General features: G+C 38.8%; 1 protein-coding gene across 1 annotated transcript in view; it reads left to right on the top strand.

Moving 5' to 3' along the window:
* Window positions 1–93: 93 nt before the first annotated feature.
* The window catches only part of ABCC12 (ATP binding cassette subfamily C member 12), a 75,453-nt gene continuing 57,103 nt past the window's right edge, over window positions 94–18,443 (top strand). Inside the window, 1 exon segment of the mRNA XM_082437734.1 lies at window positions 94–16,473. Coding sequence (XP_082293860.1) covers window positions 16,355–16,473 — 119 coding nt within the window. The 5' untranslated portion in view covers window positions 94–16,354.

Raw genomic sequence — 18,443 nt, 5'->3', positions numbered from 1 at the left:
GTAATTTTGATGGCTTTAAATTAAGAACAGAGTTGTTAAGAGAGGGACAGGGGCCATAATCTCATATCTGGGAAGGATTTTATGATTAAAAGTGTACTTGCATTTGACTGATACAGGGGAGTCCTAAGGAAGGATTTCCAATATGGGCACCAAGGGAAACTGAGAATCCAATTCTCAAACAAGATATCGTTAATTGTTAATTTTCTGGGTTAGAGAGGCAGAAATGGATCATAATGGAGCAAAGTGGGTAGCTGTGGAAAATGTTTCTTCTTGAAATGCCCTCAAGGTACCTTTTGTCTTCCATCTTTGGAGAGAGACAAGGATAGAGAAAAATGAATCCACTGTAAGGGGAATGGCAGTGCAAATGTGATGATAAATGATAAGTCACGCAGACCCCAGAGTCAGGGAGACATTAAGGAGTGGTGGGGACTGTGGCAAACTAAAGCACGGGTGCCCTGCCAAAAAAGGATTGATGCTGCTCTGCGTGAGCTGACTATAGCTCATGAGCGTACAGAGCTCCTCATTTTTTGACAAAAGACAGAGGTCTTTTTTCTCTTAATGAGATTATCTTCTAATTTTTAAATGTTTTCCACAAGTTCAAAAAATTTAAAAAACTGTGCAAGCCAAATAAAACGGACTTGCAAGTTGTATGCAGTCCATGATCTATGAGTTTGTGTCCTCTGCTTTAAAATGAGAACTTCCTGCTTCTGCCTTTTCTGGTCTATTGAAGTCAGCTTAGGAATATCCCACCAGCAAGCAGAGGGATACACCAGGAACCCTTTTCCATCTCCTGCCATCTCTCAGATGCCCTGAGTGGAAAATGGCAAGCCAGGAACAGAGTCACGATGGTTGCAGGCGCCCTGACCTGTGAGGTCATCGCTTTTTCCCGCTCTCATCAGCGCCCCCCACCCAACCCACCCCCACCCCATGACTGCCAGCAAGCAGATTTCTTGCTCCAGGCAGCTCCTCACTCCTGGCAGAGGATGGCACGACAGACGGGGATAGAGACATTAGCCAAAGCAGACTTCCTGATTTAAAAAGTCTCGTTTTCCCCCTGGGGCTGCCAAATTTAGCAAAGTGCCATTCCAGCTGCAGTGTTTCCAAGTGGTCTTAGGTAATCATAACTCTGCATTCCCTGTGCAGTGCTCAAGGAGGTTACCTCCCAGCCCTAATTTCCCGTGCACCCTGATTACCCAAACCCAGCCAGGGAGGCCTGGTGTCCTGCGTTTGGCACCTTGGAGTCCAGACCCCTTAAGACAAGCTGATGACAGCTCGCTGCCAGGCCTCTTGGCCATTAGAGAAGTGAGGACAATAATAGAAGTCATAGGAGGGTTCTCCACGGATGGGGAGGCCCACCCTCTCAGAAGGAGCGTCAGGATCGGAAGCCCTGGGGACGTTTAGCCTGGACAAGAGAGGAATCGCAAATGGGTTGCTAGGGGCGAGCAGAGGGGCACGGCTATTGTCTTCACGTATGTGAGGGCACATAAAGAGGGCATTAATGTGATCTGCATGGACCCTGAGAGCAGAGCAACTGTGGCAGGCAAATCGCTTTCAGTTCCACCGAAGGAAAACAATTCATCTCCTGTAGGGCTATTTCTTTAAAAAAGCTTTAACTTTTTATTTTGAAATGATTTCAAATGTGTGAAAAGTAATAAGAATGATGCTAAGAAATCCTAACTACTCTTCACTCTGATTTGCAAATTAACATTTTGCCACATTTGCTTTAACATTCTCTCTCTATGCATAATTATTATTTTTCTGAAAAATTTGAGAGTAAATTGCAGACATTTTGCTCCATTACCTCTAAATACTTCAGTATGTATTTCCTAAGAATAAGGATGTTCTCTTAACATAATCATAATTATCTAAATTATCAATTATAAAATTGTACAATTATCAACATCAGGAAATTTTACTCTGACATAATTTTTTTTTTTAATTTATTTTTATTTATTTATGGCTGTGTTGGATCTTCGTTTCTGCGCGAGGGCTTTCTCTAGTTGTGGCAAGCGGGGGCCACTCTTCATCGCGGTGCGCGGGCCTCTCACTATCACGGCCTCTCTTGTTGCGGAGCACAGGCTCCAGACGCGCAGGCTCAGTAATTGTGGCTCATGGGCCCAGTTGCTCCGTGGCATGTGGGATCTTCCCGGATCAGGGCTCGAACCCATGTCCCCCTGCACTGGCAGGCAGATTCTCAACCACTGCGCCACCAGGGAAGCCCTGACATAATAATCTTACATAACCTACAGTCCATCTTCAAATTTCAATTGTCCCAATAACATCCTAACATTTTTCCTGGTCCAGGATCTAATACAAGACTACATATTGCTTTTAGCTGTCATGTCTCTTGAGTTGCCTTTATCCTAGAATGTCTCCTTGCCTTTCTATGTCTTTCATGTTGCTAACAGTCTTGAAAAGCACAGCCAGTGGTTTTGGTTTTGTAGAATGTCCCTTTGGATGTGTCTGATATGTCCTTGTGACCAGATTCAGGTTATCCATTGTTTGCAGAAATACTGCATGAAGGCTGTCTTGAAAAGAATGACAAGGGTCTGTTGCCAAGCTTGTTGAATCACAGTCTGGTTGGCCAGAAGGAAATTCTCACTCAAGACACTGAGTTTGTCATGTCTGATGTCTTCTTGAATTTTTAAAGTTCTCGGATTCTGTGATCCTCTCTCCCCAAAATAGTTCCAGAACTTGTAGTGAGCTCTTTCTTCATCAGCTAATCGGCTTTCCTCCCTCTGCTTTGCTCACTCTAAACTTCTGTGCAGCCCTCAGGGCACTGCAGGCAGGGGAGTGGCCCAGAGGCCGTGGGAAGCTGTGGGCAGGTGTCTGGGCCCACAGCGCGGCTGTTCATGACCCATGCTGTGGCTGTAACAGGGAGGCTGGGGATTCTCCGCGTACAAGAGCATCCCGAGAGACGCTGCATCCAAGGCTGTGCCTGTGAGCCGATTTCCCTCCTCCAGCTTCTCTGGCCAGAGATGGATTGCGTATACTCAGGGAGCCAATGAGCCATCCAAGGGTGAGAGGCCAATTTCTTTACTTTTCTCAGTCGGAGCGTCCCTGCAGCAGCTATCAGCCCCCCTGCCCCTCCCCCCACTGTCTTCCTGCAGCAAAGCCCGAGAAGCCAGGAGAGCATGGTGCTTTGGTTAAGGAAGCTGCGAAGGGCTTTCTGGTAAACAGACAATCGAAGTCTTGTGGGAAAGGCTCCTGGGGGACATTGGCCCAGGGTTGGGCCTGTGCAGGGGTCTGCTGTCCACATAAGCAGGAGCAGACCTAAAGCCCTTCACTGCTGTTCCCAGCCTTGTCGCTCTTGACTCTTGCCCAAGCCTCATGCATGTGGTTCCCTTAAGAGTCTCACTACGCCCGCACCACGCACCCAATCTCAGCAGAACATCCCACCTGGGCTTTCCCTCAAACTCTCCTTCTCTCCTCTCCTCTGCTTCTAACCAACCAGCTCTAGCCTCACTTCCCATTAGAAGTCCTCCCTAAACCCATCCTCTTCCCAGACCGTCCTGATCTGTCCTTCCGCAGAACTTGGGTAGCACAGGGGATCTGTGTTACTCTGTGATGCTGAGTACAGACAGCCCAGTCCCAGGGTTTATATTCTTAAATACATAATTAAATATCACAGTGTCATGGGATAATCCCCGCATGACCTCTTGATCTCATTCCTTTACCTCCCAGAGGTAACCATCATCTTGAAATCGGTGTGTAACTTTCTAATTCATTTTTTAAAAATAAACTTTATTTTTAAAAACAGTATTATATTTACAGGAAAATGGCAGAAATAGTACAGAGGGTTCCCCCTCTTATTAACATCTTATATTAGTATAGTGTAGTGTTATGATTCTATATATGTTACTATTCACCAGTAAAAATGAATGAACTAAGTCCACACATCAATCTATGTGAATATCGTAAATCAAAGAAAAAAAGCAGGTTGCAGGTTGTGTTATCTTTCATTTCTTTCATTAATGTCTTGTAGTTTTCTGAGTACAGGTCTTTTAGCTCCTTGGTTAGATTTATTCCTAGGTATTTTATTCTTTTTGAAGTAATTGTGAATGGGATTGTTTTCTTAATTTCACTTTCCGATAGTTTGTAGTTAGTGTATAGACGTGCAACAGATTTCTGTATATTAATTTTGTATCCTGCAACTTTACTAAATTCATCGATGAGTTCTAACAGTTTCTTAGTGGCATCTTTAGGAGTCTCTGTATATAGTATCATGTCATCTGCAAAGTGACAGTTTGACTTCTTCCTTTCCAGTTTGGATTCCTTTTATCTCTTTTTCTGGTCTGATTACTGTAGCTAGGACTTCCAAGTCTATAATGAATAAAAGTGGCGAGAGTGGGCATCCTTGTCTTGTTCCTGATGCTACTGGAAATGCTTTCAGTTTTACGCCATTGAGTATGATGTTAGCTGTGGGCTTTTCACATATGGCCTTTATTATATTGAGGTATCTTTCCTCACTTTGTGGAAAGTTTTTATCATAAATGAATGTTGAATTTTGTCAAAAGCTTTTTCTGTATCCATTGAGATGATCATATGATTTTTATTTTTAAATTTGTTAATGTGGTGTATCACATTGATTGATATGTGGATATTGAACCACACTTGCATCCCTGAGATTAAATCCCACTTGATCATGGTGTATGAGCCTTTTAATGTATTGTTGAATTCAGTTTGCTAATATGTTGTTGAGGATTTTTGCATCTATATTCATTAGTAATATGGATCTATAATTTTCTTTTTTTATGGTGTTTGTCTTGTTTTGGTATCAAGGTGATCCTGGCCTCATAAAGCATTCCTCCCTCTTCAATTTTTTGGAAAAGATTGAGATAGTTGTTAACTCTTCTTCAAATGTTTGGTAGAATTCACCTGTGAAGTCATCTGGTCCTGGACTTTTGTTTGTTGGGAGTTTTTTGATTACTGATTCAATTTCATTACTGGCAACCGGTCTGTTCATATTGTCTGTTTCTTCCTGATTCAGTCTTGGGAGATTAAACATTTCTAAGAATTTGTCAATTTCTTCTAGGTTGTCCATTTTATTGGTGGATATTTGCTCATAGTAGTCTCTTATGATTGTTTGTATTTCTGTGTTATCAGTTGTAACTTCTCCTTTTTCATTTCTGATTTTATTTATTTGGGCCCCCTTTTTTCTTGATGAGTTTGGCTCAAGGTTTATCAATTTGTTTACCTTTTCAAAGAACCAGCTTTTAGTTTCACTGATCTTTTTTTCTGTTCTGATCTTTATTATTTCTTTCCCTTTACTAACTTTGGGTTTGTTTGTTCTTCTTTTTCTAGTTCCTCTAGGTGTAAGGTTAGGTTGTTTATTTGTGATTTTTCTTGTTTCCTGAGGTAGGCTTTTATTGTTATAAACTTCCTTCTTAGAACTGCTTTTGCTGTGTACCATACATTTCGGATCATTTCATTTTCATTTGTTTCCAGATATTTTTTATTTCCTCTCTGATTTCTTCAGTGGTCCATTGGTTGTTTAGTAGCATATTGTTTAGCCTCCAAGGGTTTGTGTTTTTTGCAGTTTTTTTCTTGTAGTTGATATCTAGTCTCATAACTTGTGGTCAGAAAAGATGCTTGATATGACTTCAATCTTCTAAATTTATTTGGACTTGTTTTGAGACCTAGCATGTGATCAATCCTAGAGAATTGTTCTAAATGCACTTCAGAAGAATGTGTTCTACTGCTTTTGAATGAAATGTTCTGTATGTATACCTATTAAGTCTCTCTGGTGTAATGCATTATTTAAGGCCAGTGTTTCCTTGTTGATTTTCTGTCTGTATGATCTGTCCATTGTTGTAGGTGGAGTGTTGAAGTCCCCTAATGTTATTGTGTTACTGTCAATTTTCCCTTTTATGTTTGTTAATATTTGCTTTATGTATTTAGGTGCTCCTATGTTGTGTGCATATATGTCTACAATTTTTATATCTTCTTGTTGGATTGATTCCTTGATCCCATGTAATGTCTTTCTTTGTCTCTTGTTACAGTCTTTGTTTTAAAGTCTATTTTTCTGATATAAGTATTTCTACTCCAGCTTTCTTTTCATTTCCATTTGTGTGGAATACCTTTTCCCCCTTACCTTCAGTCACCTTGTGTGTGTGTAGATCTGAATTAGGCAGCATGTATATAGGTCTTATTTAGGTATCCACACTCTATGTCTCTGGATTGGAGCATTTAGCCCATTTATATTTAAATTAATTATAGATAGGTATGTACTTTGTTAACTGTTTAGGGGTTGTTTTTGTAGTTCATTTTTGTTCCCTTCTTCTTTTGTTCTCCTCCATTGTGATTTGATGGCTATTTTAGTATTATGTTTGGATTCCTTTCTCTTTTTTGTGTGTGTATCTATTACAGGTTTTTGTTCTGTGTTCCCATAGGGTTTATATATAACAGACTGTCATCTCTTAAGTTTGACCACATTTTGACCCTGCATTTTACTCCCCCATCCCTCATGTTTAATGTTTTTGACATCATATTTTACATCTTTTTTTTTTTTTTTGCTTATCTCTTAACTACTTATTATGGATATAGTTGATTTCACCACTTTTGTCTTTTAACCTTCCTATTAGCCTTGTAAGTGATTGATATATTACCTTTACTGTATATTTGCCTTTACCAATAAATTTTTTGGTAATTTTCATATTTCTACTTGTAGCCTTTATCTCGCCTTAGAAAAGTCCCTTTAACATTTCTTGTAATGCTGGTTTAGTAGTGCTGAACTCTTTCAGCTTTTGCTTGTCTGTAAAACTCTGTCTCTACATCAAATCTGAGTGATAGCCTTGCTCAGTAGAGTATTCTTGGCTTTAGGTTTTTTCCTTGCATCACTCTAAATATATTGTGACACTCTCTTTTGGCCTGCAAAGCTTTCGCTGAAAAGTCATCTGACCATCTTATGGGAGTTCCCTTGTATGTAACTCATTGCTTTTACCTTGCTGCTTTTAAGATTCTCTCTTTATCTTATTTTTAGCCATTTTAATGACAATGTTTCTTGCTGTGGGTCTCTTTGGGTGGATCTTGTTTGGAACTCTTTGTGGTTCCTGGACCTGGATGTCTGTTTCCTTTCCCAGGTTAGGGAAGTTTTCAGCTATTATGTCTTTAAATATGTTCTCCACAACTTTCTCTCTCTCTCTCCTTCTGGGACCCTTATAATATGAATGTTAATATTCTTGATGTTGTTCCAGAAGTCTCTTAAACTGTCCTCATTTTTTAAAACTTTTTTTTTGGGGGGGGGGGGACCAGCTTGGGTGTTTTCACTACTCTGTCTTCCAGTTCACTGATCCATTCCTCTAATCTATTGTTGATTCTTTCTAGTCTATTTTTAATTTCAGGTATTGTATTCTTCAGCTCTGTTTGGTTCTTCTTTCTATTTTCTAACTCTTTGTTAAACTTCTCACTGTGTTCATCCATTCTTCTCCCGAGTTCATTGAGCATCCCTATAATCATTACCTTGAACTCTTTATTGGGGTAACTTGTTTATCTCCACCTCACTTAGCCATTTATCAGGGGGTTTATCTTGTTCCTTCATTTGGAACATATTCTTCTGTCATTTCTTTTTGTCTAATTTTCTGTTTTTATTTCTATATACTAGGTAGGTGGGTTAGTTTCCTGATCTTGAAGAAGTAGGCTTATGTAGGAGACGTCCTATGGGGCCAGCAGCACACTGTCCTCTGGTCACCACATCTATATGCTCTAAGGTTACACCACATGCAGGTTGCATGCTCCCTTCTGTTGAGGTGGGCCTACCACTGTGGGTGTGCTGGTGGTGGGGCATGCCCCCAGCCCGGTCAGCTTCTAGGCTCTGCCTCGTGTGTGAGCCCACTCCACTGGTGGGCAGGTTCAGGTCTCAAAACAGCTGGCTGTAGGTCCCAGAAGGTCTTGAGGCTGGTGCTGGCCCACTGGTGGGTGGGGCCCAGAAGGTCCCTGAGCTGGTGCTGGCTTGCTGGTGGGTTTGACAGGTCCTAGGGTGGCTGGCTGTGGGGCTCAGGTGGGCCTGGGGCTGGAATCTTAATTTTTTTCAGTTTACATTTAAAAAAAAAATTACGTCTTTTGATTAAAGACTTGTCGGTGTTGATGTTTACCTTGATCAGTTGGTTGGAGGTAATGCTTATCAGGTTTCTTCGTTGTAAAGTTACTCTTTTTTTCCCCTTTTCCATATTTACTGTACTTTTGGAAGCACTGTATTCCATTGGATAAAGCTGTTTCTCAAAATGCTATGGGTTGATAATTCTGATACTGTTAGCATGGTTTTTTTTCCATCCTTTTATTTTTCAACCCATTTATGTCTTTATATGGAATGGATCTCTCATAAGCAGCATATCACTGGGTATTGCTTTTATATCCAATCTGACAATCTCTGCTTTTTAATTGAAGTGTTTATTCCATTTATATTTAATATAATTATTGATTTAATTGTGTTTATGTCTGTCAGCTTGCTATTTGTCTTCTATTTGCTCTTTCTCTATTCCTCTTTGCCTATATTTTTGGGGGGTTAATCTACAATTTATTGCTCCATTTTATTTCCTAGACTGACTTTTTAGCTTTAAGTCTTTGTGTGTGTGTGTGTGTGTGTGTGTGTGTTTTCTAGGGCTAACACTATGCTATGGCTTTATATTTTCATGTGTGTTATTGTGTGCTTATTTCTCCCTCTTTGAGGAGAGGAGTTGTCTTAGACTTTTCTCATATCATCATTATTCATTCATTGATTTATTCATTTGACATATTGTTATCACACATCTACTATGTGCCAGGGACTTCTAAGTGTTAGAAATATAGCTGTGAATCAGACAGATATGAAGCCCACAGTTTGCTTAGAGAAATAGATAAGCAAGTAGGAAAGTTTTCCCAAAGGAGGAAATGTCTGAACTGGGCCTTGAAGGCTGAGCAGTGAAGTGCAAGTTTCTTCAAGTGAAGGGAGTAATGTTAGGTCGTTTCAGGTTGTGGCAGTGGTGACTGCAAAGACCCAGAGGCAGGAGCAACTGGCAATTTGCTCAGGGAGCAGTAAGACATGCAGCATGGCTGGAGCATAGTGTTAGGTGAAGCAAATGGGGGTGGAATGTGGAGTATGGTGCAGGTTGGCAAGAAGTTTAGGGAGTCCCTATTTGATAACTTCTAATTTTTTCAGGAATATAAAGCTGCATCCATGATATTCATGTCTTTAATATTCACTAATCGAATGATTGAAGAGATTTTGAACAGAATTATTGCCTATAAAACATGTGCCTTGTCCAGTTGTCTATAATGCCTCAGTTTCCACTTTGGGGGATTTGTCTTTTTGAGGTGAAGACATTTTGATTTTCAAATTCTATTATAAAAAAGAATATATTATTCCAGAGGAGTGCTTTTTGGGATATAAGCAAGGGATTTTCTAAAGTTATTGGAGAAGAGAGTGTGCATCAGTTTACCTATATCTAGACTGCCTCAGATGAGAAAGTGTTACTCATTTTACATATACTCTCCCCCCACCCCGGCTTTACTGAGATATAATTGATATATAACATTGTGTAATTTTAAGGTGTACAATGTGTTAATTTGATACATATATATATTACAAAGTGATTACCACAGTAGCATTAGTTAACTCCTCTATCTATTCACATAATTACTATTTCTTTTTTTATGGTGAGAACATTTAATATTTACTGTTTTAGCCACTTTCAAGTGTATAATACAGTATTATTAACTATAATCACCATAATGTACATTAGACCCCCCCAGATCTTATTCATCTTATAACTGGAAGTTTGTATCCTTTGACCATTGTTCCCCTATTTCTCCCCCCACCCCCAGCCCCAAGCCCTGCCAACCACAATTCTACTCTCTGTTTCTATGAGTTAGGCATTTTTAGTTTTTCCATATAAGTGATACCAAACAGTATCTGTCTTTCTCTGTCTGACTTATTTCACTTAGCATAATGTCTTCAAGTTCTATCCATGTTGTTGCATATGGCAGGATTTTCTTCTTTCTCATGGTTGAATAATATTCCATTGTATACACAGTTGACCCTCGAACAAAGCAGAGGTGGGTGGCACTGACACCCCATGCAGTGTAAACTCATGTACAGTTGTCCATTGGTATCCAAGGGGCATTGGTTCCAGGACCTGGCACAGATATCCAAATCTGCAGATGCTCAAGTCCCATAGTCAGCCCTCTGTATCTGTGGTTATGCATCAGTGGATTCAACCAACCCTGGATCATGTAATACTGTAGTTATTAAAAAGAACTGTATATAAGTGGGCCCACACAGTTCAAACTGATGTTGTTCAAGGGTAAACCATATATACACTGCATCTTTTTTATCCATTCATCCATAGATAGATACTTAGGTTGTTTCCATATCTTCGTTATTGTAAAGAAAGCTGCCATGAACGTGAGGGTGTGGATATTTCTTTGAGATCCTGATTTCATTTCCTTTGGATATATACCCAGAAGTGGGATTGCTGGATCATACGGTAGTTCTATTTTTAATTTATTGAGGAACCTCCATACTGTTTTTATAGTGGCTGTACAAATTTACATTCCCACTAACCATGCTCAAGGTTCCCTTTTTTGTATATCTTTGCCAACACTTGTTATGTCTTGTCTGTTTGATGATAGTCATTCTCACAGGTGTGAGTACTTATGTCCTCGTGATTTTGATTTGAATTTCTCTGATGATTAGTTATGTTAGCACTTTTCTATGTACTTTATGCCCATTTGTGTGTCTTCTTTGGAAAAATGTCTGTTCAGTTCCTCTGCCCATTTTAAAATTGAATTGTTTTTTGTTTTTGTTTTGTTACTGAGTTCCTTATATATTTTGGATATTAACCACTTAGACATATGATTTAAAAATTTTTTCTCCTCTTCCATAGGTTACCCTTTCATTTTCTTGATTGTTTATTTTGCTGTGCAGAAGCTTTTAGTTTGATGTAGTCCTACTTCATTAGTTTTGCTTTTTATTTTGCTTGTGCTTTTGGTGTCATATTAAAAAAAATAGTCACTAAGACCAGTATTAAGGAAATTTTTCTCTATGTTTTCTTCTAGGAGTTTTATGGTTTCAGGTCTTATGTTTTAAGTCTTTAATCCATTTTGAGTTAAAATTGTGGGTGGTGTAAGATAGGAGAACAATTTTATTCGGTATGTGATTATGCAGTTTTATCAACACTATTTATTGAAGAGATTATCCTTTCCCCCTTGAGTATTCTTGACTCTCTTGTCAAATATTAGTTGACAGTATATGTGAAGGTTTATTTCTGGGCTCTCAATTATGTTCTATTAGTCTGAGTCTATTCTTATGCCAGCACCATACTGTTTTGATTAATAAAGCTACGCAGCATACTTTGAAATCAGGAAGTGTCACACCTCCAATTTTGTTCTTCTTTCTCAGGATTGCTTTGGCTATTTAGGGTCTTTTGTGGTTTCATACAAATTTTAGGATTGTTTTTTCTATTTCTGTGAAAAATTCCATTGGCATTTTGATAGGGATTGCATTGAATCTATAGATGGCTTTGGGTAGTATGGACATTTTAACAACATTAATTTTTCTGATCCATGAACACAGGCTATCTTTCCATTTGCGTCTTCTTCAATTTCTTTCCTCCAAGTCTTGTAATTTTCAGTGTACAGATCTTTTACCTCCTTGATTAAATTTATTCTTAAGTATTTTTTATTGTTTTTGATGCTATTGTGAATAGGATTATTTTCTTTATTTCTTTTTCAGATATTTTGTTTTAGTGTGTAGAAACACAACTGGTTTCTATATGGTGATTTTTTTTATCCTACAATGTTACTAAATTTGTTGATTAGTGCTAATGGTTCTTTTGGCAGAGTCTTCAGAATTTTCTATATATAAGGTCATATCATCTACGGAGACAATTTTACTTACCAATTTGGATGCCTTTTATTTCCTTTTCTTGCCTAATTGGTATGGCTAGGACTTCCAATGCTATGTTGAAAAGAAGTGGTGAGAGTGGGCATCTTTGTCTTTCTGATCTTAGATGAAAAGCTTTCAAACTTTCTCCACTGAGTATGATGTTAGGGGTGGGTTTGTCATATATGGTCTTTATTATGTTCAGGTACTTTTCTCCTACAGCTAATTTGTTGAAAGTTTTTATCATGCAAGGATGCTGTATTTTGTTAAATGTTTTTTCTACATCTATTTAGATGATCATATGATTTTATCTTTTATCCTATAAATGTGGTGTATTAATTTATTGAGTTGTGTATGTTGAACCATCCTTGCATCCCAGGATAAATCCCACTTGATAATGACATATAATCCTTTTAATGTGTTGTAGAATTCAGCTTGCTTATATTTTGTTGATATTATTTGCATCTATATTTATTAGGGAAATTTGCCTGTAGTTTTTTTTTTTTTTCCTTTCTTGTAGCATCCTTATCTGGCGTTTGGGAGTGTTTCCTCCTCTTTAATTTTTTGGAAGAGTTTGAGAAAAACTGTCATTAACTCTTCTTTAAATATTTGGTAGAATTCACTAGTGAAGCCACCTTGTTCTGGGTTTTCTTTGTTGGGAGATTTGTGATTACTGGTTCAATCGCCTTACTCATAATTGGTTTGTTCAGATTTTCTATTTCTTCATGATTCAGTCTGAATAAGTTATTTGTTTCTATGAATTTATCCATGTTCTCTGTTATTCAATTTGTTGGTATATAATTGTTCATAGTCTCTTATGATCCTTTGTATTTCTGTGGTATCAGTCCTAAGGCCTACTCTTTCTTTCCTCGTTTCTTCTTTTCTTAGACTAGTTAAAGGTTTTTCAATTTTATCTTAAAAAAAAAAACAACTCAGCCTTTGGTTTCACTGGTCCTTTCTATTGTTTTTCAATATTGTATTTCATTTATTTCTGCTCTGATACTTATTATTTCCTTCATTCTGCTAAATTTATTAGGCTTAGCTCGTTTTTTAGTTCCTTGAGGTGTAAAGTTAGATTGTTTATTTGAGATCTTTCTTTTTTCTTAATGTAGACATTTATCACTATAAACTTTTACCTTGGAACTGTTTCTGCTGCATCCCATAGGTTTTGGTATTTTTTTTTCCATTTTCATTTGTTTCAAGATATTTTTTATTTCCCTTTTGATTTCTTCTTTGACCCATTGTTTGTTCAGAAGTGTATTGTTTAATTTCCACATATTTGTGATTTTTTTCAGCTTTCCTTCTGCTATTGATTTCTAGTTTCATACCATTGTGGTCAGAAAAGATACTTGATATGATGTTAATCTTCTCAAATTTGCTAAGTCTTGTTTTGTGACCTATCATGATCTATCCTGGAGAATGTTCCATGTGTACTTGAGAAGAATGTGTGTTCTACTGCTGTTAGTTGAAATGTTCTATATATGTTTGTTAGGTCCATTGGATCTAAAAGATAGTTCAAGTCCAATGTTTCCTTATTGAAGTTTTGTCTGGATGATTTATTTAATGTTGAAAGTGGAGTATTGAAGTCCCCTACTAATATTATATTATTATTAGTCTCTCTCTTCACGTCTGTTAGTATTAACTTAATATATTTAGGTCCTCCAATATTAAGGATATATATATCCCCAGTATAATTATTATATCTTCTTAATAAAGTGACACCTTTATCATTATGTAATAACCTTTATCTCTTCATATAGTTTTTGGCCAAAAATCTATTTTTTCTGATATTAGTATAACTACCCTGCTCTTTTGGTTTCTACTCTCTTGGGATATCATTTTACATCCCTTCACTTTGAGCCTACGTGTGTCCTTAAAGCAGAAATGAATCTCTTGTAGGCAGCATATAGCTGGGTCTTGTTTTTTCAAATCCATCCAGCCACTCTATGCTTTTTGATTGGAGAATTTAATGCATTTACATTTAGAGTAGCTACTGATACATAAGGACTTTCTAGTGCCATCTTATTGTCCTCTGGCTGTTTTGTAGTTCCCTTGTTCCTTTCTTCCTCTCTTGCTGCCTTCTTTTGTGAACTGATGATTTTCTGTAATGTTATGATGTGATTCCTTTCTCTTTATCTTTTGTGAATCTACCGTAGGTTTTTGCTTTGTGGTTACCATGAGCTTACATAAAACAACTTATAGATATAATAGTCTACTTTATGCTGATAACAACTTAACTTTTTGCATACAAAAACCATACCATTTTATTTCCCCCCTTGTGTTTTTCATATCATAATTTACCTCTTTTATATTGTGTATTCATTAACAAATTATTTCAGCTATAGTTTTTTTTAATACTCTTGTCCTTTAGCTTTTACACTAGAATTGAATGGTTAACACATTACCATATTATATTAGTAGCATATTCTGAATTTGATTATATACTTTTTACCAGTATGTTGTATATTTTCATATGTTTTCAGAATATTAATTGATATCCTTTAATTTTAGCCTGAAGAACTCCTTTTAACATTTCTTTTAAGTTAGGTCTAGTGGTGATGAAGTCCTTCAGCTTTTGTCGGGAAAATATTTATCTCTCCTTTATTTGTGAATAGTATCTTTGCCAGATAGAGTATTCTTGGTTGGCATTTTTTTCTTTCAGTACTTTGAATATACCATCCCACCCTCTCCTGACCTACAAGATTTCTGCTGAGAAATCTGCTAATATCTTTATGGGGATTTCCTTGTAAGTAACAAGCTTCTTTTCTCTTGCTGCTTTTTAGATTCTTTCTTTATTTGATTTTTGACAGTTTTATTAAAATGTGTCTTGGAGAGGATCTCTTTAAATTCAGTTTGTTTGGTGACCTATTAGTTTCATGAAATGGGATATCAAAATCTTTAGGATTTGAGAAGTTCTCAGTCATTATTTCTTTAAATTAGTTTTCTAGCCCCTTTCCCCTCTCTTCTCCTTCTGAAACTCCAATAATTTGCAAATTGTTTCCTTTGGTGGTATTCCATAGATTATGTATGCTTTCTTCACTCTTTTTCCTTTGTTCTCCTCTGCCTGGATAATTTCAAAGTTCTTGTCTTCTAACTTAAAGGTTCTTCCTCCTGTTGATACTCTCTATTACAGTTTTCATTTTATTTGTTGTATTCTTCAGATCCGGCATGATTTTTTGGTTCTTTTTAATGATTCCTATCTCTTTGTTAGACTGCTCATATGCATTTGAAGTAGTAGTCACCTCCTCCAGTCTTTACTAACTGCCTTTGGGAGAGAAATACCTTCTGTCAGCCCTGCTAGGGACACTGAGGTTTTCTCAGAAGTTCTGTGGATTCCCCTGCAAAATTGCTCTTGCTGGACAGGGGGCAGGAAAGCACAAATGAGGTATGTCTTAGCCATGAATCTGATGTCACTACTACATATACTCTTGAGTAAGTCCCTTTGCCTCTCTGGGCCTTTGTTTCCTCTTCTGTTCAATGAGGAGTTTATAAAAGATTGCATTTGAGGATACTTCTAATTCTGACATGCCATAGGTTTATCAGCCATTAAAACCTCGATGCGAATTGGTTTATTTTATGTTTATAGCCATGAAAAATTCCAGAGAGAATTCATAAGATGGGGACCCATTTATTTATAATAGTGAGTCTTCTGGTTGCAAGTGACAGAAACCAACTTGGTATATTTAGGTTAAAAAAGAGAATTTATTGATAAGATATGGGGAGCAGAATGTCATAGAACTCTAGGGCAAGAATAGAGCTGTGTATCAGGGAAGAACTGGAACTAGAAATAGAAAACCTTTGGGAATCATTCTCTTTTCTTTTCATTTAGGTAATTGGTGAATGAGGTGGTTGGTTTGTGGACTGGACGGGCACTCCCAAAAGTGTCCTCTCTACCTGGATTGTTGGTTTCCCTTTGGGGCAATGGTCACAGAAGTGGGGGGAATGTGGGCTTGTTCAGATATGCCTGGTCCTGAGAGGTGGTCTCGTTGAAGTTCTCTGATCCTTGGGTGTGGGGACATGGGAACCTGGATGCACAAGCTTGGGTATCTGAAAGAATCAGAGAGAAAAAAAGGTTTGTATGTGTGACAAACTTCATTCTGGGTCACAATAAGGTAGAAAATCCACCTTCTTGGGGTTCTTTTGCCAGGCTGGGACTCAGTCTTGGTCATGGGCTGGATCCTGGTAGAAAACCTGTAACCGGCTTTTCTGCTCCCAGCCAACCCAAAATGGGAAAGAAGAGGAACAGAATGTCTTTGCTAATAAGGAAGGCTCTTAGTGGAGTTGAGGGAGTTGTGGGATCTCTGGCCACACTCTCTCATGAATGTGGAGGGTTGATTGGTGAAACCAGGTCTGAGTCGTCAGAGAAAGGGAGTTGGTCTGGGTGGAGTAGGGGCTGCCTGATCTCATTCCAGAGTGTCTTCTCATCTCCTCATCTCTCTGCTGCAGAGTGAAGGTCCCAAAGCCAGGAGCCAAGGGCTCTAGACTACCATCAAGATGGTGGGTGATGGCCCCTGCTTTATCTCTGATCTGTACCGGAGAGGCCAGCAGAGATCATTTTCAGAGAGATATGAACCCAGCTTGAAGACCATGATCCCAGTGAGACTCTATGCAAGGTAAGCCAAGAGGAAGATTGGAGGGAGGTCCTGGGCAGAACTTCTAGGAATCATTTCCAGCCCATCAGAAGAGTGGACCCTGACCCTGTTCCCCATGCTGCTGCTCTATATGCTTGTCCTTTTGTCTTTCCATCCATCCATCCATCCATTCATCCAATTTTTTCATTTATTGACCATTCACTTCGTGAATCCTCCTGTCCTTTGGTGAAAGGGAGACAATAGCAAATGTTTAAGAGAGCTTTCCATGTGCCAGGACCTGTTCAGGTGCTTTACAAACATCTTCTCATTCACTCTTCACAACCAGTCTGGAGGTGTTGTGATTATCTTTATCTGATGGGTGAGTAAGTGAGGCACAGCAAGGTTAAATAACTTGCACAAATTTAATCAGGTAGATTTTGCTTTGTAACAAACTGCCTCTACATTTAGTAGCCTGAAACAATTGCCATTTATTTAGCTTACAATTTTATGGGTGGGTCAGCAACTTGGGCTAAGCCTAGTTGGGTGATTCATCTGGTCCTGACCAGGCTTTCTTATGCATCTGCTCGTCAGCAAGATGGTTGTGCTTCTGGGGGTTGACTGGTTGGGGGAAGGTGGGCCACATGGGCTATGAACCTCGAGCAAGCTAACCTGTCCTCTATCACATAGTAATGCAGTAGGTGGCCAAGAGGATGAGTTGAAGCATATAGGCCTTCTTGAGACTCAGGCTCGGAACCGGTACACCATTTCTTTCACTGCCATTCTATTGGCCAAAGCAAGTCACAAGTCAGCACAGATTCAAGGCGTGGAGAAATGTCTTGAAGGAAGGAGCTCCAAGGGTCTGGGATACAGGTGAGGAGAGAGAATTGGGTCAGTTTTGAACCGCAGAATAAGAACTCAGGCAGCCTGATTTCCAAGCTCACATGCTTAACTATAACGTCATATTATAATATTATATATGTATTCTTAACATTACATTAACTATAACATTATAGAAAGCTGCCTTTTCTACATGAGAAGTGCCCTATAGCCTGCTCTCTGAGCAGCAGAAGGCCAAGGGCATCTTAATAATGAGGTGATACAGCACTGCTCTCTCCTTGAATCTATGGACCAAAGATACACCGTGAGCCCTCTAAGGTGAGAGGTGAAGGTTGAAAGGTGAGGGCATGGTGTACCATCCTTAGCCCCATGCAGAAGAGCTCTAACTACCCACCGTTTTGGCTCAGTTCACAATTTCTTTGTGGAGAGGAAATGTGGGATAGTGCTTAAGAGAATGATGGGACCTTGGAGTCAGCAAGTATTGGGTTTGAATCCCTACTTCACCACTGACCAGCTATAAGATTTTGGGCAAGTACCCTAACCTCTTTGTGCCTTGATGTTCTTGTCTATGAAATGGGATCATAATATTTCTCAACTACCTATCTCACTGAGCTGTTGTTAGGATTATACGAGATAATGCATGACTTCATCATTAAAGTTATCCTTTAGGAAATATTTACTATGCACCAGGCACATAGTACCTTATTAATATTATCTTAGTTCGGGTTCTCCCAAAAGCAGAGCCTGAATCAAAAACTTGGATGCCGGTAGCTTATTTGGGAGGTAATTTCAAGAAGCAGGAGGGAAGATTTAGGGAGAGTGAGGCAGGGAAGGAGAACATGGGGTGTGTCATCAGCATCACTGCTCTAGACATGGGGACTGGATTCTACTAGGTCCCCCCGAGAAGTGTACAATTTTCCACCCATAGGATGGGCGGTGGGGGCATTTGTCCATGGGCTCCTGTACTCCGTTAGTTAGGTTTTCTTCTTGGGGACATTCGCCCCTTGCAATTCTGGGTTGCACTTATGCTCTGAGAAGGCCCCAAACCTGGTAGTGAAAAGAGGCACAGGATACCTGTGAGATGGGATGCTGTCAGCATGAGCCTGAGCTGCACGGCGCTGTCTTCCACACATGAGATCGGAGGTGGATGTGAAAAAGATTCTTAACCACTGCGC

Source organism: Balaenoptera physalus, assembly GCF_965194825.1.
Source record: "Balaenoptera physalus genome assembly, chromosome: 19".
NCBI classification, from domain to species: Eukaryota; Metazoa; Chordata; class Mammalia; order Artiodactyla; family Balaenopteridae; genus Balaenoptera; species Balaenoptera physalus.
The sequence above is the reverse complement of the archived record's forward strand: the minus strand, read 5'-3'. Positions and strand labels throughout refer to the sequence as shown.